This window comes from Loxodonta africana, chromosome 10 (assembly GCF_030014295.1).
Source record: "Loxodonta africana isolate mLoxAfr1 chromosome 10, mLoxAfr1.hap2, whole genome shotgun sequence".
Classification (NCBI taxonomy): domain Eukaryota; kingdom Metazoa; phylum Chordata; class Mammalia; order Proboscidea; family Elephantidae; genus Loxodonta; species Loxodonta africana.
Window position 1 is genome coordinate 87,047,291 of NC_087351.1, and position 25,680 is coordinate 87,072,970.

At 40.2% G+C, this 25,680-nt stretch overlaps 1 protein-coding gene across 3 annotated transcripts in view; it reads left to right on the forward strand.

The window, feature by feature from the left end:
* The first annotated feature begins 510 nt into the window (after positions 1-510).
* YLPM1 (YLP motif containing 1) overlaps positions 511-25,680 on the forward strand; it is an 87,534-nt gene continuing 62,364 nt past the window's right edge. For 2 of the 3 annotated variants that reach the window (XM_064292753.1, XM_064292752.1), the window contains exons 1-4: positions 511-1,511; positions 21,249-21,488; positions 22,382-22,561; positions 23,374-24,347. In XM_064292753.1, the coding sequence (XP_064148823.1) occupies positions 642-1,511; positions 21,249-21,488; positions 22,382-22,561; positions 23,374-24,347 (2,264 nt within the window). In that variant the 5' untranslated portion in view covers positions 511-641. The remainder of the gene's footprint in view (positions 1,512-21,248; positions 21,489-22,381; positions 22,562-23,373; positions 24,348-25,680) is intronic. The other variant, XM_003408770.4, reaches the window with a different exon arrangement.

The following is a 25,680-nucleotide window of genomic DNA, read 5'->3' on the forward strand; positions in this document are numbered from 1 at the left end:
TAGAATTGCGTTAAGTGTATTCCTTTAGTTTGAAATCAACTAGTATCTTTATAATTTCTCTCTTTTAAGACCACGGTAAGCTTCTTCATTATTTTAAGTCTGATTTTATCCTTCCCAGATACGAACATTCTGTAGTTTTTTTCATATAGGCTTCACATATTCCTTATTAGAGTTTTTCCTAGTTGTTTTGTGCTTTTTCTGTTGTTGTTGCGATTGTGAATGGAACCTTTTTTTTTTTTTTTCATTCAAAAATGAACCCATGGGGCGATAGGATCTCTACCACCTCTTGTAACTGTGAGACTCTATGGTTCCTTGGTTCAATGAGAACATTCTACTCGCGCCTGCATTGCCTGAACCTTAAGGAAGATGGCAACCGAGAGTGGCCAAGCGAAGGGCCGCTCTACCTCGCCTTTGTTCTCGTCTCAGTGGGTACTGCGCAGGCGTACTCGCCCCAGCCCGATCCCCGCCTTCCCGGTCGCGGGCCCAGCTCGGTAGCGCCGGCGCACTGGCGCGCTCCGTTTACACGCTCCGGGGCCTGTAGGCGCCGCGAGTTCCGGCTGTCGCCGCTGCCACCGCAGCTCCTGAAGGTCGGTTGCGAGGAGTAACGGCGCCGGGACGAGCCCTGCGCCTTCTTCTCCGATATGTACCCGAATTGGGGCCGGTATGGCGGGAGCAGCCACTATCCACCGCCGCCGGTCCCGCCGCCGCCGGTGGCGCTTCCTGAGGCCTCGCCGGGGCCCGGGTACTCGAGCTCGACGACTCCTTCGGCCCCCTCCTCTTCTGGCTTCATGAGCTTCCGCGAGCAGCACCTGGCGCAGCTCCAGCAGCTGCAGCAGATGCACCAGAAGCAAATGCAGTGCGTGCTCCAGCCCCACCACCTCCCCCCGCCCCCCCTGCCACCCCCGCCGGTGATGCCGGGGGGCGGCTATGGGGACTGGCAGCCGCCGCCGCCGCCGATGCCTCCGCCGCCTGGGCCGGCCCTCAGCTATCAGAAGCAGCAGCAGTACAAACATCAGATGCTTCACCATCAACGAGACGGGCCTCCTGGTTTGGTTCCCATGGAGCTGGATTCCCCTCCTGAATCTCCGCCTGTGCCGCCAGGATCCTACATGCCTCCGTCTCAATCTTACATGCCCCCACCTCAACCGCCACCCTCGTACTATCCCCCGTCCTCGTCCCAGCCCTACCCGCCTCCCGCTCAGCCGTCCCCTTCGCAGTCGCCACCGTCCCAATCATACCTGGCTCCCACCTCATCTTACTCTTCCTCCTCCTCCTCCTCGCAATCCTATTTGAGCCATTCCCAGCCCTACTTGCCCCCTTCTCAGGCATCTCCTTCCCGCCCCTCCCAGAGCCATCCCAAATCCCAACTGCTAGCTCCACCACCACCGTCTGGCCCTTCTGGGAGTAAGACAACAGTTCAGCAAGAGCCTTTGGAGAGTGGAACCAAGAACAAGAGTGCTGAACAGCAGCAAGCCGCCCCTGAGCCAGATCCCTCTACGATGACTCCACAGGTAAGAAGGCATCTGCTTGAGCAGAATCTTTTCACTTAGAGGATCCTAAGTGAGTAGGCCTCAGGGCTTTAACCGGTGCTTAGCCTGATTCCAACACAATGACTAGCTAATTTACACTCAAGGATTCTATAAGAGAGATCTGACATTCTGGCTTTTTAATCAGCTAAATGTGGATAACTGGAAGAACAGTGTTTAAATGAAAGATGTTCTGGACATCACAGAGTAGTGGGGTAGCTCAAGAGTTACTTGTCAATCTGTTCCTTGGTTTCATTCAAGCAACCTAGATTTTGTTGCTGTTGCAGAGGGCTGTGTTTTAAAATTGCATTTTAAAGTAAAAATTCCTTTTGAAAGGCAGCATAAAGAAGAAACCATTCAAAGGGCTAACACTTGAAGTGTATGACCAGTTAGCTTCTTCAAAAAAAAAAAAAAAATGAGGGGCCACTGATAGCTGTCAGCTTCCTGAATTAGGAGGCCTCAGCAAATGAAGGCTGGAAGTCTGTTTTATCAGAAGCATCCTAATTATGCTTATAGGTGCATGTTGCAGTTTTGTAGTTCATTCCCCAACAGTAAATAGGTGTGTTTCTAGAGATTTGACCCTTTTTGTGTGTCTCTTGGTGGAATTGGCCCATACATCCTTTTCTCACATCACTTTAAGATAGGTTTAAGACATGACCAATGGGCTGCTTTTCATTGTTTTTACCATTAACTCCAAAGTGACTGCCTTGGAATTTGGCCAAGGTAAAAAAAAGTTTGTGATATCTCTTCATTTGCAAGAGAGCTGTTCCTCTAATCTTCTGTTTGAAGCGAAGCTTTCCACAGAATGATCAAAATTGACAGGATAGTGGTAACAGTTGAATTTCTCCATTGAGAAGGAAGGTAGAACTAAAGCAGAATAAGTGATTTGTTGTAATTTCTTAAAATAGATACTTTTTGAAATTACTAGTGCATCTCAATAGAGGACTTTTATTATACAGGCTTAGATTAATATACATAAGATTTCCCAAAGATAGGCAAGTTGTATTCTAATTTTACAGCGGTTTGACGTTAGAAATTAACAGAAGCAAGTTGTTTTAAGGAGTGATGCTTGGCACATCATCATGAGAACACACTTGAAGTGCTGGAATAAGGAACAGTGGAATAAGTGCTTCTATTGGTTTTCACCAAATTAGAACCCTCGCCCAGGTTATTTCCTCGATTCCTCTGTCATATAGATAGAATTTCTGTCGCCTTCCCTCCTCACTCTGAAATTTTCAGTGTTTTGTTGTTAAATGCTCTCAGAGTTAGTCCAAACCAAAATATAACATTTATATGCTCGTCTTTACAAAACTACCTTTTTAACTTTTTAGAGAGACAGAAAAATTGTGTTTTCTGTTTTTTTCTTTTTTTGGTCAGCCTGGTCTATAATATAAATACTGACTTTTGAATGCTGCGTTTGCTTTGCTGCCTTTGTACCCTTCTCTATAGTGAATGTCTGTCAGTGCCTTGAATATTCAGTGCCTCCAAGTCTTTGATGAGAACCAGAAACAAAGCAATAGATGATGAAGCTTGAGAGGCATGCATTGGTCAGATCAAGAAGGGTCTTGTAAACCTTTTGAGGCTTTTGTTCTTTTGTCTAGAATTCATCCCAACTTCTTCTACCCCCTTCCTCCCTTATAGTTGTATCTCTTTTAAGGAACATCTCAGATATCAGGGTCTCCATGGAAGTATGCCTGAGCTCACCCATCTGGTTTTGTTCTGCCCTTCTGATTGCAGACAGGAACTGTCTCCTGATCTTTTATCTCTTGTAGCACCTAGGACAGTGCCTTGAATGCAAATTGTTGGCTCTCCACAAAGTTTGGTTGAATAAGATACAAGATTTGTCATGTTCTTGACTTAGAATACACCCTACTCTTCACCTACTATCTCGTTAACTTCACATTTTGCATTACGATAATAGTAAAAATCTAACTGTTTTGCACGTTAATGACTTAGATCTGATAGTAACGAACGCTGAGGTGTGAGGTGAGAGTAACGCTGGCTGTGATGGTTAAGGTTATGTGTCAATGTGGCTTGGCTGTGATTCTCAGTGGCTTAGCAGTTATGTAATGATGTAGTCATCCTCCATTTTGTGATCTGATGTGGTCATCCTTCATTTTCACATAATGCCGATTTTTGCATAATGACCTGGTCTTTGGAACCTGACCATGTCAATAAGTGAGGAGTGGGTATACTTTTGTTTATTTGATAAATGTTTTCTTCATACGAGTGTCAATCTCTGACAATTAATCCTCTACTCATTTATTATTCTTTGATTCATATTTTATTTTTGGAATGTGTCATTTAAAATTTTTTATGGTTAAAGATTTTAAACATATACAAGAGTAGAGAAGATGGTATGATCTCCCCATATACCCATCATTCAGATTTAATAGTCATCAAGATTTGCAGTGTTTGCTTCATGTAGGCCTTTTTTTGTTGTTGCTACTGAAATATTTTAAAGCAAATCTTAGATCCCATGTCATTTTATCCCTATGTTCTTAATTGTTGTTAGTTACCATCAAGTTGGTTCTGATTCATGGTGACCCCATGTGTGCAGAGTAGAACTGCTCCGTAGGGTTTTCAAGGCTGTGCCTTCTCAGAGGCATATTGCCAGGCCTGTGTTCTGAGTCGTATCTGGGTAGGTTTGGCAAGTAGTCGATGGTTTGCGCTACCCAGGGACTCCTTCTTCTTCTTTTTTTAAATAATATTTTACTGTGATTTAAGTGAAAGTTTACACAATAAATTAGGTTCCTCTTTAACAATGTTTATCCTACAGGATCGCTGTGAGTTAGAATCGACTCTGTGACTGTGGGTTTGGGTTTAAGAATTTTTATATAAATTGTTCAGTGCCATTGGTTACAAGTTTATAATGCATCAGCATTCTCATCATTTCCATTCTGTTTGTTGTGTTTCCATTGATCTAGCTTCTCTTCCCCTCCTTGCCTTCTCATATTTGTTTTTGGGTAACTGTTGACCATTTGGTCTCACATAGTTCATTGTTCAAGGAAGCACATTACTCATGGGTGATATTGTTTGTCTTATGAGTCAATCTATTATTTGGCTGAAAGGTGACATGTAGAAATAGCTTCAATTCCAAGTTCAAAGGGTGTCTGAGGGAGATAGTGTTGGAGGTTCCTCTAGTCTCTATCAGCCCAGTAGGTCTGGCATTTTTTAGGAATTTGAATTTTGTCCTACTTTTTTCTCCCATTCTGTCTGGGACCTTCTATTGTGTACCTGGTCAACAGTTAGTAGTGGTAGCTGGGCACCATTAGTTCTTCTGGTCTCCGGTTAGAAGAGGTTGTGGCTTATGTGGGCTCTTAGCCCCATGGACAAATTTCTTTTCTGGGCCTTTGATTTCCTTCATTCTCTTTTGCTCCACACAAGTAGAGATCAATAGTTTTATCTTAGATGGCCGCTTGGAAGCTTTTAAGAACACAGATGCTACTCATCAAACTGGGATGTAGAACATTATCTTTGTGAACCATGTTACGCCACTTGACTAAGTTGTACTTCAAGACTATTGTTCCAAGCCTTTTGACCCAGTAAACCAATCCCATGAGTTGTTTGAAAGTGTCTAGGAAGGTTCTGTAACTGTGCCCCCTATGTGGTTTGTTATTTATGTGGGTATATATGCAGCACACACAAACGTATGCCTATAAATACACCTATACATGCATGTGCATTTAGAATCAGCTCACTGTATCCGTGGGTTCCGCATCTGTGGATTTAGCCAACGGCAGATCAAAAATATTCCTTAAAAAAAAAAAGTTCCAAGAAGCAAAACTTGAATTTGCTGCATGCTGAGCAATAAACTGTATCCACATGAATAAAATGATGTGTAAGCATACCCTGCTGTAGCCTCCCACCATTTCACAGATCCTCAGTCTCTCTCCAGCACTCATTGTTTTTGAGTATTGTTCACCTCAGTGTCTTGTGATTATTCCCTAAACAATACGGTACTGTATAACAACTGTTGATATAGAATTTACATTGTATTAGTTATTATAAGTGATCTACAAATGATTTAAAGTATATAGGAGGATGTGCTTAGGTTATATGCAAATACAGCACCATTTTATATAAGGGACTTCAGCTTTCACAGATTTTGGTATCCATGGGGGTCCTGGAACCAACCCCCCTGGGTACTGAAGAATGACTGTACTCACATATGCCTTCCTATACACATATATGCATCCATACACATATTTTTTGGTTGTTTTTACTATTGTTGAAAAATTATACATGTTACAGCATTTACCAGAGTTGTCTTTTTTTCTCACGTACTTAGTGTCTTTATTTACATTGGTCAAGTTGCACTGACTTCCAATGGTGTCACTAGGGGGATGACTTCCAGTGGCGTCACTGGGGGGTGCAGGGGTGGTGCAGACCATGCTGGTTGACACTCTCAGTGGAGTTGACACTAAAATGACTGTCTGTAAAACTTCTGTGCAATGTTTCAGCAGAAATTTATTATTTTTTGTAAAAATATTTCTGGAGTTAGAAAACCAAAAAGGAAGAGCACAGTCAGCGTTACTCAAGCTAAAAGAACTGAAGAAAAAATTCAAGGTTTAAGTTGCAATATTGAAGGATTCTATGGGCAAAATATTGAACGATGCAGGAAGCATCAAAAGAAGTTGGAAGGAATATACAGAGTCACTGTACCAAAAAGAATTGGTCGATGTTCAGCCATTTCAGGAGGTAGCATATGATCAAGAGCTGGTGGTACCGAAGGAAGAAGTCCAAGCTGTAGTGAAGGCATTGGGGAAAAACAAGGCTGCAGTAATTGATAGAATACCAATTGAAATGTTTCAACAAATGGATGCGATGCTGGAAGCATTCGCTCGTCTATGCCAAGAAATTTGGAAGACAGCTACCTGGCCAGCTGACTGGAAGAGATCCATATTTGTGCCCATTCCAAAGAAAGGTGATCCGATGGAATGTGGAAATTGTCAAAGAATATCATTAATATCACATGCAAATAAAATTATGCTAAAGATCATTTAAAAGCAGTTGCAGTGGTACATTGACAGGCAACTGCCAAAAATTCAAGCTGGATTCAGAAGACGTAGAATGAGGGATATCATTGCTGATTCAGATGGATCTTGACTGAAAGCAGAGAATACCAGAAAGATGTTTACCTGTGTTTTATTCACTATTCAAAGGCATTCAACTTTGTGGATCATAACAAGTTATGGAAAACATTTCAAAGAATGAAATTCCAGAACACGTAATTGTGCTCATGTGAAACCTGTACCTAGACCAAGAAGCAGCCGTTTGACCAGAACAAGGGAACAAGGGATTACTGCGTGGTTTAAAATCAGGAAAGGCTCGTCAGTGCCCTTTTAACTCAGTACTGAAGTCACTCCTGAGGTTCATCCTTCAGCCAAAGGTTAGACTGGCCCGTAAAACAAAACAAGACTAAATGGGCACATCAGCCCCAGGGCAAGGGCGAGAAGGCAGGAGGGGACAGGAAAGCTGGTAAAGGGGGATGTAAGGTCAAGAAGCAGAGAGTGTTAACATGTCACGGGATTGGCAGCAGTGTCACAAAACAACGTGTGTAGTAATTGTTTAATGAGAAACTAATTTGCTCTATAAAAATCTAAAATGCGATAAAAAGAAAATCAGGGACGGTGTGTGTCAGGGTTGTATCCTTTCACCATACTTCTTCAATCTGTATGCTGAGGAAATAATCCAAGAAGCTGGACTGTATGAATAAGACTGTGGCATCAGGATTGGAGCAGACTCATTAACCTTCGATATGCAGATGACACAACCTTGCTTGTTGAAAGTAAAGAGGACTTGAAGCACTTACTGATGAAGATCAAAGTCTGCAGCCTTAAGTATGGATTACAACTCAAAGAAAACAAAAATTTTCACAACTGGACGGATAAGCAACATCATGATAAATGGAGAAAAAAAAATTGAAGTTGTTAAGAATTTCATTTTACTTGGAGCCACAATCAACACCCACGGAAACAGTAGTCAGTAAATCAAATGACATATTGTATTGGGCAAATCTGCTGCAAAATCTTTAAAGTGTTGAAAAGTAAAGATGTCACTTTGAGGACTAAGGTGTGCCTGACACAAGCTATGGTATTTTCAGTCGCCTCACATGCGTGTGAAAACTGGACAATGAATACGGAAGATGGAAGAATTGATGCATTTGAATTATAGTGCTGGTGAAAAACATTGAATATACCATGGACTGCCAGAAGAATGTCTTAGAAAAAAGTAGAGCCAGAATGCTCCTTAGAAGTGAGGATGACAAGACTTTTTCTCAGGTATTTTGGACATGTTATCAGGAGGGACCAGTCCCTGGAGAAGGATGGATTGATACAGTAGCTGCAACGGTGGGTGGGCTCAAGCATAGCACAATTGTGAGGTGCAGGATGGAGCTGTGTTTTGTTCTGTTGTACATAGGGTTGCTCTGAGTGGGAACTGACTCAATGGCACATAACAACAATAGTTAAAACAGCAAAAAAAATTTTCATAAGCCCAGCTTACAGGTATCAGCATACCTACAAGGCTAAAACTCTATGCTAATTTACTCCTTGAACCTTCTAATGTGCTCCTGACAGAGCTGTCATTATTACCCAATTACAATAACACTTCAAATGACCAGGTTTCATCTGTACACACTGCAAGCATGTGCTGTTGTTTTCGTTACTGCTGGTGTTTTTGTAGTCACTGGTTGTCAGATTTTCTGGAGTTTTAGCTATTAATATTATGGTAATTAATATGGGGGGGTGACACCATGAGTTACTGCACTGGGTGGCGCTAACCCTAGTGACGCCACTGCTGACTTCACCCATATTTGAGGTTTCCTTTTCCATTACCAAAAGTAAGAAGTGTCTGCTGTCTAGAAAGTGATTCCTCCTTTCCCTCCCTCCCGTTCTTGGTAACCATCAAAGAATGTTGCTTTCTGTGTGTAAAGCTAGTCTTGGTTTTTTATAAAAATGATGCTGTACAATATTTGTCCTTTTGCGATTAACTTGTCTCACTCAGCATTAATATTGTCCAGATTCATCCATGTTACAAGAGGTTTCACGGAGTCCTCGTTATTGTTTATAGTTATGTAGTATTCCATTGCGTATGTGTACCCTCAGTTTGTTTATGCGTTCATCCATTGCTGGGCATTTAGGTTGTTTCCATCTTTTTCCTATTGTGAATAATGCTGCAGTGAACCTGGGTGTGCTTGTGTCTGTTCATGTCACTGCTCTTCTATATACGCAGGAGTAGGATTGCTGGATCATAAAGTATTTCTAGCTTTTTGAAGAAGCACCATACTGTTTTCCATAGTGGTTGTATCATTCTACAATCCCACCAGCAATGTATATAAGTTCCAGCCCCCCCCGCCCACAACCTCACCAGCATTTGTTGTTTTCTGATCATTGCCATTTTTGCAGGGGTAAGATGATATCTCATAGTTTTGATTTGTATCTCTCTAATGGCTAGTTTTGATTCGGCACTGGGTTAATGGCTAGTTTTAATTCGTTTCTCTCTAATGGCTAATGGGAAACCCTGGTGGTGTAGTGGTTAAGAGCTACGGCTTCTAGCCAAAAGGTTGGCAGTGTGAATTTACCAGGCTGTCTGTGGAAACCCTACGGGGCAGTTCTACTCTGTCCTGTAGGGTTGCTATGAGTTGGAATCAACTGAATGGCAGTGGGTTTGGTTTGGTAATGGTTAATGGGAGCATTGGTGGAATAGTAGTTAAGAGCTTGGCTGCCAACCAAAAGGTTGGCAGTTCAAATCCGCCAGCTGTGCCTTGGAAACCCTGTGCGGCTCTGTCCTACAGGATTGCTATGAGTTGGAACAGACTCCATGGCACCCAGCATCAACAACAATAGCTAATGATTGTGAACATCTTTTCACGTGTTTGTTAGGCTGCCTGAGGTACTCTTTATCTTAATTAGGCATTCTGAAAACAAACAAAAAAAAACAAAACAGAAGGACCTTTTCTTAGATAATTACATTAGAACCTCTAACAAAATTAACAGTATTTTCTTGGTTTCATCTAACACCTGATCCATATTCAGATTTACCCTATTGTCTCATGATACTAACAAAAATAACAATAATTCCTCGGTATCATCCAATACTCAGTCCATGTTAAAATTTGTCAGTTGACTATATATTGTTTGTTACAGGTGGTTTGTTGGAATCAGGATCCAGACAATATACACAAAAGAATCTTAACTGAGATTAGGGTTTCTCAGCCTTAGCATGTTCAGATATTTTGTACAAGATTATTCTCTGTTGTGGGGGGAGCTGTGCTATGCATTGTAGGTTGTTTAGCAGCATCTCTGGCCTCTACTTACTAGATGACAGTAGCAGGCTCCAGTTGTGACAACCAAAAATGTTTCCAGACATTGCCAGATATCCCCTGGGGGACAAAATTACCCTTGGTTGAAAACTTCTGATCTAGATCAATCCTACCTACTCTTGTTTCTCCCCCGTGTCATTGAACTTAATGAAAAATCTGCATCAGTTGTCCTGTAGAATGTCCTACTTTCTGGATTTGTCAGTTTGCTTGCATTCTCATGGTGTCCTTTGACTTGTCCCTCTCTCTCCTATGTTTTTTGTAAACTAGCAGTTAACTCTGAAGGATTCTTAAATTTAAATTCAGCTTTCTTTTGGCAAGTGTACTTCATAGGTAGCTCTGTGTACTTTATATGCATCAGTCAGGAGGCACACAATACCTGATTGTCCCACTTTTAGCAGTGCCAACATTGATCAGTAGATTCTGATGGTGACAGTCTGGTCCCTTCACTGTAGAGTTCCCATCTTTCATCAGATACTTCATCTAGTGGTTCATCCATTGATGGTATTTGCCTGAATGTCTAATCAGAGGCTGTAACATGGTGATTTTTCTGTCATTTTTCCCACATTTCCTATATGTAAATCTTTGCAGAGAAACTCAACCACATGAACTAGGGCTATTTGGTCGAAATATAGTTAGTACATAAGAAAAACAAGATAAACATCTTTTTTTCCATTTAATTTTTAGTGTTCAGAGTAAAGCATTTGTGATTTAATGGAATGTGTCTTTTTAAAGAACTAGCTTTTCTGTATGTTTAAAGGATTTACTAGATAAAATGAATAGTAACCTTTTGTCATTAATTATGATTTTATTTATCCTTTTCTCAAAACAGCTGTCATGGATTGAATTATGTCCCCCCAAAAAGGTATCAGTTTGGCTGGGCCATGATTCCCAGGATTCTGTGGTTGTCCTCCATTTTGTGATTGTAATTGTATGTTAAAGAGGTTCAGGGTGGGATTGTAACACCCTTACTTAGGGCACATCCCTGATCCAATGTAAAGGGAATGATGTAGTGATATGATATAATCTCATAGCAACTGTACTTCTCTTAATTACTCATTATATGTCATTCTTTTCTATTGGAACAAAGAAGTCAATGAGTATAGGTACCATATCTATCTTGTTCATCATTTCATCATCAATACTAAGCACAATACTTGGTACATAATTGTTACTCAATAAATACTTGAGCATTAAAAAAATGACAGTTCTAACAGAAAGGGCTACATGAACTAGAGACTACGTCATCCTGAGACCAGAAGAACTAGATGGTGCTCAGCCACAATCGATGACTGCCCTAACAGGGAACACAACAGAAAACCCCTGAGGGAGCAGGAGAACAGTGGGATGCAGACCCCAAATTCTCATAAAAAGACCAGACTTAATGGTCTGACTGAGACTAGAAGGACCCCGGTGGTCAGGGTCCCCAAACCTTCTGTTGGCCCAGGACAGGAACCATTCCTGAAGCCAACTCATCAGACATGGATTGGACTGGATAGTGGTTTGGAGAGAGATGCTGATGAGGAGTGAGCTACTTGCACCATGTGGACGCTTGAGACTGTGTTGGCATCTCCTGTCTGGAGGGGAGATGGGAGGGTAGGGGGGTTAGAAACTGGCAAAATGGTCATGAAAGGAGAGACTGGAGGGAGAAAGCGGGCTGACTCATTAGGGGGAGAGTAAATGGGAGTATGTAGTAAGGTGTATATAAGTTTATATGTGAGAGACTAACTTGATTTGTAAACTTTCACTTAAAGCACAATAAAAATTATTCAAAAAAAATGACACCTCTAAAAACTCTAATCAGAGCCAACAACTTTACCTAAATTGTTATCTTAGTCATCTAGTGCCGCGAAGACAGAAATAGCACAAGCGGATGGCTTTAACAAAGAGAAATTTATTTCCTCACAGTCTAGTAGGCTAAAAGTCCAGTACAGTCGGGAACTCTAACCTAATTGAAGAGGCTTCACTTTATAAGTGATATTTAAGTGAAATCTGAAGGATTGGTAGAAATTAACCAGATAGAGTTCAAAGAACTAAGTTCAGTATGGCTAACTGAGGAGCCCTGGTGGTGCAATGATTAAGAGCTCAGGCTGCTAACCAAAAGATCAGCAGTTCGAATCCACTAGTGGCTCCTTGAAAACCCTATGGGGCAGTTTAACTCTATCCTAAAAGGTTGCTATGAATCAGAATTTTCTTGATAGCAATTTTTTTTTCTTTTTTTTTTAAGGCTAACTGAAAGCTCAGGATGAGAGTGGTAGGCACAGGTCAGATCAGGGAGGGCCTATTTAGGACTTTATTCCTGGGGCAGCTGGAAGCCTTGAAAGGATTTTATACAGGTGAATGTGACAGATAGGCATTTTTTGGAAAGTTCACTCTGCCTGCAGTGTGGAGCGTGGAATCGAAAGGAACAATAATTATTTACAGAGAATAGTTATTGAAGTAATCCAGGCAAGTGACTTGGACTTCGATGGTGATAGAGAAGATGGAGAGAAGCGGAAGGACTAGATAAATATTTAGGTGCTAGAATACAATTGGAGATTGAGTAGAAGTGGAGCAGGAGACTTCAGGATGATTCCTGATTTTCTGGAATGGGCCACTGGGTAGATGGTGGTTCCATTTGCCAAAACAGAAAAACTTGTAGGAAGAGGAAGAAAAGTTTGGGGCTGATGATATAACTGGCTTTCAGGCCTTTTAGACATAAGATTCCAACTGAAGGTATCCAGGTGGCAGTTATATAGGTTTAGAGATCTAGAAGACGTGATAGATTTATAAGTCATTAGCATAAAAATGGTATTTGAAGGCAGGGAAATAGATGAGATATTCCAAAGAGTATGAGTAAGAACAGAGCTTAAAGGACATTGGGCCTAGCCCCTTAGGATACCAGTATCTAAGAGGACAAGTGACCAAATAGATAGATGGGAAATCAGGACAGTGCAGGGTCACAGAAGCAAAGGGATGACTCTGTTTCTAGGAGGAGGGAGTGGCCAGCTGTGTCACATACTGCTGAAATGTCAAGAAAGATAAAGACTTCGAGTCATCGTTGGCATTTACTGATAAGTAGATTATTGTTGACCTTGGCAGGAGCAGTTTCATAGTGACTGAAGCTATTAATTGCATTGATTTAAGGAATGATGGAAGGTAAGGAAATGGGGATGGTGAGTATAGACAGCTCTTTCAAGAAGTTTGACTAAAGGAGAGTGAGAGAGAATGAGGGCAGGAGTTGGAGGAAGAGTTGAAGTAAAAGAGCATTTTTTTAAAGATGGGAACTGTTTGGTGACCGAAATTCAAAAATTGTGTGTCAGTTTGTTGTACTGTGGTGGATTGCATGTTGCTGTGATGCTGCAAGCTATACACCAGTGGTGGTCAGGTTTCAGCGGAGCTTCCAGACTAAGACAGACTGGGAAGAAGGACTTGGCGGTCTATTCCTTAAAACATTGGCCAGTAAAAACCTTATGAATAGCAGCAGAACATTGTCTAGTATAGTGCTGGAAGATGAGCCCAAGCCCCTCAGGTTGGAAGACACTCAAAATTACTGGTAAAGAGCTGCCTTCTCAAAGTGGAGTTGGCCTTAATGACGTAGATGGAGTAAGGCTTTCAAGACCTTCATTTGCTGATGTGGCATGATGCAAAATGAGAAGAAACAGCTGCAAACGTCCGTTAATAATTGGAACATGGAATGTATGAAGAATGAATCAAAATTGGAAGTTGTCATAAATGAAATGGGATGCTTGAAGATTGGTATCTTAGTCATTAGTGACCTGAAATGGACTGGTATTGGTCATTTTGCATTAGACAATCATATGGCCTATTATGCTGGAAATGACAAATTGAAGAGGAATGGTGTTGTATCCATTGCCAAAAAGAACATTTCAAGATCTATCCTGAAACACAAGGCTATCACTGCAAAGAAGACCAGTTAATATGACTATTATTCAAATTTACACACCAAACACTAATGCCAAAGATGAAAAATTGAAGGTTTTTACCAACTTCTCCAGTCTGAAATTGATCAAACATGCAATCTAGATGCATTGAAAATTACTGGTGATTGGAATGTGAAAGCTGGAAACAGAAGAAAGATCAGTAGTTGGAAACCATGGTCTTGGTGATAAAAATGATGCAGTGATTGCATGATAGAATTTTGTAAGACCAGCAACATCATCACTGGAAATACCATTTGTCAACAACGTGAACGATGATTGTACACGTGGACCTCACCAGATAGAATACTCAGGAGTCAAACTGACTACATCTGTGGAAAGAGACAATGGAGAAGCTCTATCAGTCAGAATAAGGCTGACTGTGATACAGACCATCAATTGCTCATATGCAAGTTCAAATTGAAGCTGAAAAAATTAAAACAAGTCCACAAGAGCCAAAGTACAACCTTCAGTTTATCCTACTTGAATTTAGAGACCATCTGAAGAATAGATTTGATGACATCAAGGACATCATACGTGAAGAAAGCAAGAGGTTATTTAGGAGACAGGAAAGAAAAAAAAAGACTAAAATAGATGTCAGAAGATACTCTGAAACATGCTCTTGAACATAGAATAGCTAAAGTGAACAGAAGAAATAATGAAGTAAAAGAACTGGACAGAAGATTTCAAAGGGTGGCCCAAGAAGACAAAGTAAAGTATCATATGAAATGTGCAAAGAGCTGGAGTTAGAAAACCAAAAGGGAAGAACACACTCAGCATTTCTCAAGTTGAAAGAACTGAAGAAACAATTCAAGCCTTGAGTTGCAATATTAAAAGATTGAACGGGAAAAAAATTGAACAATGCAGGAAGCATCAAAAGAAGGTGGAAGGAATACGCAGTCACAGTACCAAAAAGAATTCATTGACATTCACCCATTTGAGGAGGTAGCATATGATCAAGAATTGCAGTGGAGGTGTTGGGGAAAAACAAGGCTGCAGGAATTGATGGAATAATACGAATTGAGATGTTTCAACAAATGGATACAGTGCTGGAAGTGTTCACTCATCGATACCAAGAGATTTGGAAAACAGCTAAGTGGCGAACGGACTAGAAGAGATCCATATTTGTGCCCATTCCAAAGAAAGGTGATCCAATGGAATGTGGAAATTGTCGAATGGTATCATTAATATCACTCACAAGTAAAATTATGCTACAGATCATTTAAAAGCAGTTGCATCAATAGATTAGCAAGCAATTGCCAGAAATTAAAGCTGGGTTCAGAAGAGGACATGGAACAAGGGATATCATTGCTGATGTCAAATGGATCTTGGCAGAAATCAGAGAATACCAGAAAGACGTTTGCCTAGGTTTTATTGACTATGCAAAGGCAATCAATTGTGTGGATCATAACAAATTATGGATAACATTGCAAAGAATGGGAATTCCAGGACACTTAGTTGTGCTCATGTGAAACCTGTACGTAGACCAAGAGACAGTTGTTCTAACAGAACAAGGGGATACTGCGTGGTTTAAAATCAGGAAAGGTGTGTGTCAGGGTTATACCCTTTCAGCATACTTACTCATTCTGTATGCCGAGCGAATAATCCAAGAAGCTGGGCTATATGAAAGAAGAATGGGGCATCAGGATTGGAGGAAGAGTCATTAACAACATGTGATATGCAGATGACACACCCTTCCTTGCTGAAAGAGGACTTGAAGCATTATTTATTTTATTTTTATTGTGCTTTAAGTGAAAGTTTACAAATCAAGTCAGTCTCTCATACAAAAATGTATATACACCGTGCTCTATACTCCTAGTTGCTCTCCGCCTGATGGGACAGCACGCTTCTCCTCTCCACCCTGTATTCCCTCTGTCCGTTCAGCCAGCGTCTGTCCCCGTCTGCCTTCTCATCTCCCCTCCGGACAGGAGCTGCCCACACAGTCTCATGTGTCTACTTGAGCCAAGAAGCTCACTCCTCACCAGTATCATTTTTCTGTCTTATACTCCAGTCCAATCCCTGTCTGAAGAGTTGGCTTTGGGAATGGTTCCTGTCTTGGGCTAACAGAAGGCCTGGGGACCATGACCTCCGGGGTCCTTCTAGTTTCAGTCAGACCATTAAGTCTGGTCTTTTTACGAGAATTTGAGGTCTGCATCCCACTGTTCTCCTGCTCCATCAGGGATTCTCTGTTGTGCTCCCTGTCAGGGCAGTCATCAGTCGTAGCCGGGCACCATCTAGTTCTTCTGGTCTCAGGCTGATGTAGTCTTTGATTTATGTGGTCCTTTCTGTCTCTTGGAAACCCTGGTGGCGTAGTGGTTAAGTGCTACGGCTGCTAACTAAAGGGTCGGCAGTTCGAATCTGCCAGGCACTCCTTGGAAACTCTATGGGGAAATTCTACTCTGTCCCATAGGGTCGCTATGAGTTGGAATCGACTCGACGGCACTGGGTTTGGTTTAGTTTTGGTTTTCTGTCTCTGGGCTCATGATTACCTTGTGTCTTTGGTGTTCTTCCTTCTCCTTTGCTCTAGGTGGGTTGAGACCAATGGGTGCATCCTAGATGGCTGCTTGCTAGTGTTTAAGACCCCAGACACCACTCACCAAAGTGGGATGCAGAATGTTTTCTTAATAGATTTTATTATGCCAGTTGACCTAGATGTTCTCCGAAACCATGGTCCCCAAACCCCTGTCCCTGCTACTCTGGCCTTCGAAGCATTCGTTTATTCAGGAAACTTCTTTGCTTTTGGTTTAGTCCAGTTGTGCTGACCTCTCCTGTATTGTGTGTTGTCTTTCCCTTCACCTAAAATAGTTCTTGTCTACTAATTAGTTACTCTCGTAACCATCAAAGAATATTTTCTTCTCTGTTTAAACTATTTCTTGAGTTCTTGTAATAGTGGTCTCACAATATTTGTCCTTTTGCAACTGACTAATTTCACTGAGCATAATGGCTTCCAGATTTCTTCATGTTATGAAATGTTTCACGAATTCATCATTGTTGAAGGAGTTATTGATGAAGATCAAAGACTACAGCCTTCAGTATGGATTACACCTCAATTTAAAGAAAACAGAAATCCTCACAACTGGACCAATAAGCAACATAATAATAAACAGAGAAAAAAATCGAAGTTGTCACGGATTTCATTTTACTTGATTCCAGTCAATGCTCATGGAAGCAGCAGTCAAGAAATCAAATGATATATTGCACTGGGCGAATCTGCGGCTCCGACTTCTTTAATATGGTAAAAAAAAAAAACAAAGTTCTTGCTTTGAGGACTAAAGTGCACCTGACCCAAGCCATCATATTTTCATTCGCCTCACACGCATGTGAAAGCTGGGCAGTCAATAAGGAAGACGGAAGAAGAATTGATGCCTTTGAATTATGGTGTTGGCGAAGAATATTGAATACACCCGGGCTTGCAAGAAGAACGAACAAATCTGTCTTGGGAGAAGTACAACCAGAATGCTCCTTAGCAGCAAGGATGGCGAGATTGTGTCTCACATACTTTGGACATGTCATCAGCAGGGACTAGTCACTGGAGAAGGACATCATGCTTGGTAAAGTAGAGGGTCAGCAAAAAAGAGGAAGACCCTCAACGAGATGGATTGACACAGTGGCTGTAACAATAGGCTCAAGCATAGCAAGATGTGGGGATGGCGCAGGATCAGCAGTGTTCCATTCTGTTGTACATGGGGTTGCTATGAGTTGAAACTGACTTGATGACACCTAACACAGCAATTCCTGGAACAGAACTTAAATTTCAACAATATTTAAAATAAACATATTTTCAATAAAATTTTAAAACAGAAATTCATTTCTTTGTTTTACTAGGGCTTTTTTCCCTGCTTAGAATATAAGGCATAGAACATTCAGTGTTATAGGAATTTATAATAACCTGGATAGAGAAGGTAACCTTTGAAATCATTAAAACATGACACACACATACCCCCCTACCCTTCCTCCTTTTTATTCCCCTACTTGGAAAATTGTTTAGACCTAGTTCAGTACTGTACAGGTAGCAAGTGGTCAGTAATAAATTAGCATTTTTTTGGTGAAAATATTTATGACAAATAGTGTTTACATCCCTTAGTATTTAACTCACCTCACTCAGTCTCATTTTAAATGTGACACATGCTGTGATTTTCCTTTTTTTTATGAACCAACATCCCATGTGAGATGAAGCTGTTTGATAAGATGGGACTTTGAGAAAAACTGGCATCTAGTACTAGCTTCATTAACAAGCCCAGGTAGCCTTTTTTCTTTCTAAAATAAGGAGATAACCACCCTTCCCTTGAAGTTACTGAGGACATTTCTGAGCGATGTCATCATTATTCATTTGCAGAGCCTCAGAAATGCACAGAAGGCTAGGCCTTAGATTGAATTCGACCTGTTTTCTGCTTATTGGGTTCATACTAAATAGAAGTTGGCATAGGAGGCATATTCTCAGTATATTAACAAGCACTTGAGCCTCTAACAAGGTTCTTCTTAGCCCCAGTCTGGGTTGAAGACAAAGATAGGAAGCATGAGAATAAGGTGGGTGCAGATTGGTAAGGAATCTAGATGTGTACCTTCTTCATATCTGTAGCCATTGACTTCTATTTTGTGAAAGATAGTTTGCATCTTTGTATTTTTTAGTGATGTTTTCAAAGAAACTAAAAAAGAAATCTTAATGTCTCCTATTTGAAAGGAACTGAGTTTATTTTTTGAGCTGAAGCATAAAAAGAAGCATAAGCCTGCTGCTATTTTCACTATTTCCTTAAAATAATGGAAGAAAGTTGAAAATGTTTTAATACTAAATTATCATTGATGATCATACCCAGTTATATTGATTTTTTTTATGTTGGCTAGTCAAAGTAATTATATCCCAGGAACTGATGACTCTGCGTATGATAATGAAAAACAAAAACCTCCATCATGGGCCAAACTTCAAGATGAGTTAGTGAGATGGAACTTGTTCTTCCCAGCATATTGGAACAAGTTGCAGGGCCATTGAAATGAGTGGCCTAGAAGGGAAGCCTTCATTTGATCAGCAACCATAAGCACCAAATAGGGTATAAGAAAAGCGTAAAACATCTCTCCCCCCAGAAAATTATATTCTAGGAGTGAAAAAAAACAGGTAACAAACAGTATGTTTAGGGAGGAAAAAAAAGTTATGTGTTATGTATATTTTGTGTATCTGTTTACATATGGAAAATTGGGAAGTGATAAATAAAATATTAACAATATAGAAAATCCTGGTTATCCAAAGATAATTGGATTAGAAAATAGCCCAAGTAAGATGAATCTATTTAGCACAGGGACCAAAAGTTTATTATGAGTAAAAAAAATTCATTGGGACACAGTCTTGAAAAACAAAGCCCAAAATGATGAAAATAATTTGATTTTATGTTTAATGGAATTGTTATCTTAAAATGAATGGCGTCTTAGAGTGAACAAAGAATAGATTGGGTTTCTGTGTTTAATTTGTGCCACAAAATTGTATGGCAGCATTATATATCACTTTTTATCTAATTTTTGGGTGTATCAAAAAATATTGTTAGGATTTATCAATTTCCCAAATAATTTATGAAATTTCCCCAAGGTTGACTGTCAACCTTAGACACTCATATCCTTCTTTTCCAGTTCCTGTTGTAAAAGCTCTCTTTGGTTGTTAACTGGTTAAGGCTTCTGCCAGATCCTCATCTGTTAGTAGTGAGCTCAGAAGTTCTGTGACATCACTTTGATCAATTTCATAAAATCCTGCATCCTTACAATTGAAGTGGAAGTAAATGCTGTTGTTAATCATAAAAGTACATAGGGCAGTTGATTAGTGAATTTTAGAATTATGACAAGTTTTGTGTTTATTATTCAACTTTGTAATTACGGAGAATTAATGAGGACTGACCCTGTAGTTATTTCTAAGTGGTGAGATTTTTTATTGATTTTAATTAATTAATTATTGCTTACTTGTATTTTCTAATTTTTTTCCAAACTGACTTATTACTGTTGTAATTTTTTTTAAATGGAAACAAAATAAGCTCCCAGAAAATTAAATTACAGTATGAATTGGAAGAAAAAGCCAAGACTTTTAGAAAAAGTAAAAAGCATTCAGTCCATTCTCATGTATGTGTGCATACCTGTATGACTAGACTAATGATATACAGGTGTTTAAAAGAGGGAATAGCACTGAAGGGGAGAGGAGTTAGAGAGAAGTAGGACTATTTGATTATACCCCCACTCCTCACTTAACACCTCGGTTAAGTTCCAAAGACCAGGCTGTTATGCAAAAATCAGCATTATGCGAAAATACAGGATAACTACATCAGATCACAAAATGGAGGATGACTGCATCCTTATATAACTGCCAAGTTACATCATTATATAACTGCCAGATTACATTATTGCATTACTGCCAAATCACTGAGAATCATGGCCCAGCCAAGCTGACGTGTAACCTTAACCATCACAGCCAGCTTTCTCGGCATTGGTTACTGCCAAACATATGCTGTTACTGCACAAAATAGTCAGATTTTTTTTTACTGTTGTCGTGAGTGCAAAATGTTGGGTAAGGAGATAGTTGATAAGTGAAGAGTAGGTGTGTTCATTAATTACACCCCCCTGTGGGTAAATATAAAGAAACTAAGGGTAGATTAAAAATAAGTAGCTGTGTCCCAAAAGAAATGAAAGCAGGTGTGCAAACTGAAACTCGTACACCAATGTTTATTGCAGCACAATTCACAATAGCTCAAAGGTAGAACAGCCTAAGTATCCATCAACAGATGAATGGATAAACAAAATATGACATATTCATACAATGGAATATTATTCAGCCACAAAGAGAAATGAAGTCCTGGTACATGTTACAGCATAGATTAACCTTAAACATTATGCTGAGTGAAATGTTAGTCACAAAAGGACAACTATTGTGTGGTCACACTTATATGAAATCGGCAAATGTAAAGAGACCCAAGCCTATTAATGATCACTAGGGGTGGGAGGAGGGGAAAACGGGAGTCATTGCTTAGGGAGCACTGAATTTCTGTCAATAGTGTGGAATGATCTGGAAACGGGTAATGGTAGTGGTTGCACAACATGATGAATGTAATCGGTGCCACTGAATTGTACATGTAAAAATTGTTAACTGGCAAATGTTATGTAAGTATTTACTACAATTAAAAAAATAAATACCTGTGAGTGTACTGAGTTTCCTTTGATCATTTATCCAAAAAACTGTTCTGACATCCAAAAGCATGTATTTTAAGAGTTGAGAAGTATGTTGAATTAACATGTTTAATTTAAATTTATAAATTTGGGGGACGGATTGATATTTTTCTCTCACCTACTATGGATTCACATCTTGTTTACTTATTTGCCTTTCTCGGTCCAGATTTGCCTTTCTTATATGTAGATACATGAATACAGACACAAATGTAACTCCCTATCAAACCGTGTTGCAGAGATACAAGGATTGTCAATTAAAATTCTTAAAAATGGCTTTTGTTTTAGGAACAGCAGCAGTATTGGTACCGACAGCACCTGCTTAGTTTGCAGCAGAGGACAAAAGTGAATCTGCCTGGACACAAAAAGGGTCCTGTGGTAGCAAAGGATACACCAGAGCCAGTGGTAAAAGAAGAAGTCACTGTACCTGTCACTAGTCAAGTAGCAGAACCCCCTCCATCGGAGGAGCCTCCATTACCCCCCTCTAATGAGGAGGAGCCACCTCCCCTCCCACCTGAGGAACCCCAGGTAACCGTGGAATTATTGTAGTTTATTAAATTGTTTGACTTTTCTTGGTTCATTTATGTCATCTGTATACATAGATATATATTTACATGTGTTTTTTAAAGTACATGTACAGTGCTATTTGTGGACTAATCATATAGATACATGTCTTATCAGTTGTAGAAAAGTTTTTTCCCTGGTTTAAGTGAGAGCAAAGAATTAGACACTCTTCTGCTTTGAGTGTCTCTAAGTCCTAAAGGGGTGCCAGGATGGTTTTGTAATGTTGATGGCACATGGCAATAGTTAAGAGCTTCAGCTCTAGAGTCAAACTGCTCAAGCAGGAGTCCAGGCAGCACCACTTGCTGGTGGCAACTTTAGGCAAATTAGTTAACTATCCTGTGCTTCAATTTCCTATAGAGCCATTGAAGCATTAAATGTGATAATTCTTGTCACTTTTGGCACACTGAAAGTTCTCACGTTAGTCCAAAGGTCATTATTCTCCCAAGAGCCTTCTGTGAACCTTTACTGAAACATAACGATTGGATTGTAGTTCTTCAGTACATAGTGACAAAGGTGAAAAAGAGATTTCCTTGGAAACCTCTCGTATAGTGAAAAGGACAGTAATCCTGGGTTCACTTTCTGCTTGAGAAACGGTTTCCTTTTAAGGAATGGTGAGATTATTATTCCGATGAAGACTATGGAATTTTTAAACTCCCTTGTATTAGTATCCATAATAGCAGTAGAGATAGAGCTAGGTGTTTTATCTGAAGGTTGAATCGCTTATCTCATTCATCCAGACATGTAGGATTCTGGACTTTCTAGTATATTTATAAAATATTCAGTTTTTTTTTTTTTTTAATTAATTCGGTTGCTGTTTTATGATTTATATAAAAACATATTCTTTCTTTTATTTTTAGTCTGAGGACCCAGAAGAAGATGCCAGGTTAAAACAGTTGCAGGCTGCAGCAGCACACTGGCAGCAGCACCAGCAGCATCGAGTCGGCTTCCAGTACCAGGGGATAATGCAGAAGCACACGCAGTTACAGCAGATCCTGCGACAGTATCAGCAGCTGGTGCAGCAGCCGCCGCACGTGCAGGCAGGTGCCTCCTCGGCCGGCAGGCGGGAAACTGCCCCGAGGAGTTTGAAGGGTTTGCTATTCCTGAAAGAGATTCGAGCATCAAGCACTAAAGATATCAAGTGCTGACAGTTGTTTCCCAAAGGATGCCAACTAGTAATCTGTCACATTTGCCGGGGGCTTGGGAAGTGCGATATAACAATACATGATGTTGGGGAGAGAGGGCATAATGGGGTCTCCTGATGGCACCAGCCCTGGCTAGATGTTAGAGTACTGTTGGTAAGGGATTTAAGAACCAAGGATTTTTACTGCCTAGTTACAGGTCAACCCGTGTTTCACATACAGACCACTACAGTAGCAGACAAGCCGATAATCCACCGAAAAGACCGTATGACGGTAACAACAAAAAACCCTAAACAAATACACCATAAAAGATAAAGCAACTTGAATACTTGTTTTTCTTATATCTTTGAGGTAATATCTTGTATTGATAGATTTATAACAATAAATCACCTTTCAAGTTCTTAAAATGATACTTGGTAACATGAAACACTTGAAAAATACTCATTGATGAGGTAGATATCTGCTTTAGTGTTTGGCTGATTTTTCTAACTCTGTGATAAACATAAATGTAAGTCAAAAGAAGAAAGAAAAGTGATCATTGAAAGAATTTGACAAATCTATTCCTTTTTCTTTTTTATTCCTAGCTTCCCAAAGTCTTTAGTGTTTTAATTTCTTCAGGCTTCAAACGTCTTTAATTCATTAATATTTTAGCTTGTGATTAATTCTCTTATATGAATGTTTTAAGATAATTTTTCTTCCTTTATCTGTAGACCATGTCTGTAGATATGCAGTTGCGGCACTATGAAATGCAGCAGCAGCAGTTTCAACATCTCTACCAGGAATGGGAGCGAGAGTTTCAGCTATGGGAGGAACAACTCCATTCCTATCCTCATAAAGATCAGCTTCAGGAGTATGAGAAACAGTGGAAAACATGGCAGGGACACATGAAAGCCTCTCAGACCTATCTCCAGGACAAAGTCAATTATTTGCAAAACCTGAAGAATCAGTACATGGGGAACATGTCAATGCCACCTCCTTTTGTTCCATATTCTCAGATGCCTCCACCTCTACCAACAATGCCACCCCCGGTACTGCCTCCATCATTACCACCTCCAGTAATGCCCCCAGCCCTACCTGCTACGGTGCCACCACCTGGCATGCCCCCACCTGTGATGCCGCCTTCTCTACCAACCTCTGTGCCCCCACCAGGGATGCCTCCATCTCTTTCTTCAACAGGGCCACCACCAGTTCTTCCCCCACCTTCCCTCTCTTCTGCAGGGCCACCACCAGTTCTTCCCCCACCATCTCTCTCTTCAACAGCACCTCCACCTGTTATGCCCCTCCCACCATTGTCTTCGGCCACACCCCCTCCAGGAATACCTCCCCCTGGAGTTCCACAGGGGATACCTCCTCAGTTAACGACAGCCCCAGTTCCACCAGCTTCCAGTTCTCAGAGCTCACAAGTTTCAGAGAAACCTAGACCAGCACTGCTTCCCACTCCTGTGTCTTTTGGTTCAGCCCCACCCTCAACTTACCATCCTCCAATGCAGTCAGCTATTGGCCCATCAGAACAAGTGAATTCTAAAGCTCCTCTGAATAAGTCTACTCCATCATACAGCTCGTTCTCTTCTGAACAAGGACTTGGGGAATCTTCAGCTGCAGTCAAGGACATGCCAGTGAGGTCAGGTGGACTGCTTCCAGATCCTCCTAGAAGCAGTTACTTGGAAGGTCCAAGAGGCCCAAGGTAGGCCTGCCTTTGTTTGTTTATTTTGTTGACTTAGGCTGTGTAGGCCTTGATTATACAAAGAGCTTCATTTATACAATTTTTATATTCTCTTTTTTATACTATTACATACATTCCTGACTCAAAATTAATAATGTTGGTATCATTAGCTTTTTACACATGAAATAATGAAATCTAGAAGTGGTAATATACCCCCATTTCTTTGATGTCATTGCCTTTATCCTGTATGTAGAGGTTACAGTCCAGAATGGATGTAGTGTTTAAGAGCAATGTTTATCAAGTTCTTACGGACTTTTCAGCTTTAAAAATAATTTTTATTAAATTTGTTTTGCTTTTTCATTCATTTGGCAAACAATTGAATTGGTGGCTATTATTTGTTAGATAATATGCTGGCTGTTGGGGTTAAAGATGAATAAGCCAATATTCTAGTGATACAAAGCAATGAAATGTAGCGTAAGAGTAAATAGGACGTTTATTTCCAGCAAATATTTGCCAAGCTCCTGCTCTATGGCAGGCCCTGGAGATGCAGTAGTGAATTTAAAGAACAGACCGAATCCCTGCCCCTGCGGAGCTTACATTTATAATTTTCCTCTACTAGGGAAGTATTTTTCCTTTGTTTAAGCCACATTGTTATTTAGAAAAGCAAAACAAACAAAAAAACTGGTATACTTCCTATCTTTTTTTCTTCATGTCTTTTGAAAAATATTAAATTTATTTTTCCAAGTTTATAAAAGCATATTTTTTTCCTAGATAATTCTATAGGAAAATATTTTCTATCAGTTTTTTTCTAATTAGAAATTGTCATAGAAATATATACTTCTTATACAAAATTCAGACATACCAGAAAAGTATAGGAAAAAAAGAAAGTCACCTATTTCCACCATCTGGCAATAATCAATTTTTTAAATATAATAAAAGTGGGATTGTACTAAGTATAATCTCTTGTAACTTTTTCCTATTATCAGAATATTGATGGTAAGCACGTCATCTTAAATTTAAACTTAATTTTAGCATTTGAAAGCAAACTGTATCTTTTATCTGTTCTCCAGGTTTTAATTCTGAAAACAATGTGACACAAAACTATTCAATATCAAAGCTAAGAGAAGGTGGAGGCAATAACATGAATTCTTTTGTGCGCCAGAAGCCTTACTAGAGACTTTAATCTCATGTAGTCTTTTCAACCTGCCTGTGAGCTAGGCAGGTTATCCTACCTTTAGCATTTACAAACTGAGGTTGGGAGGATGGGAGAATTTGCTCGAGGTCATGTGGCTGGGAGAGTGGAGCCTCAGTCCACACCCACGCGGAGCTGAGTCTACAGAGCCCCCCAGAGCGG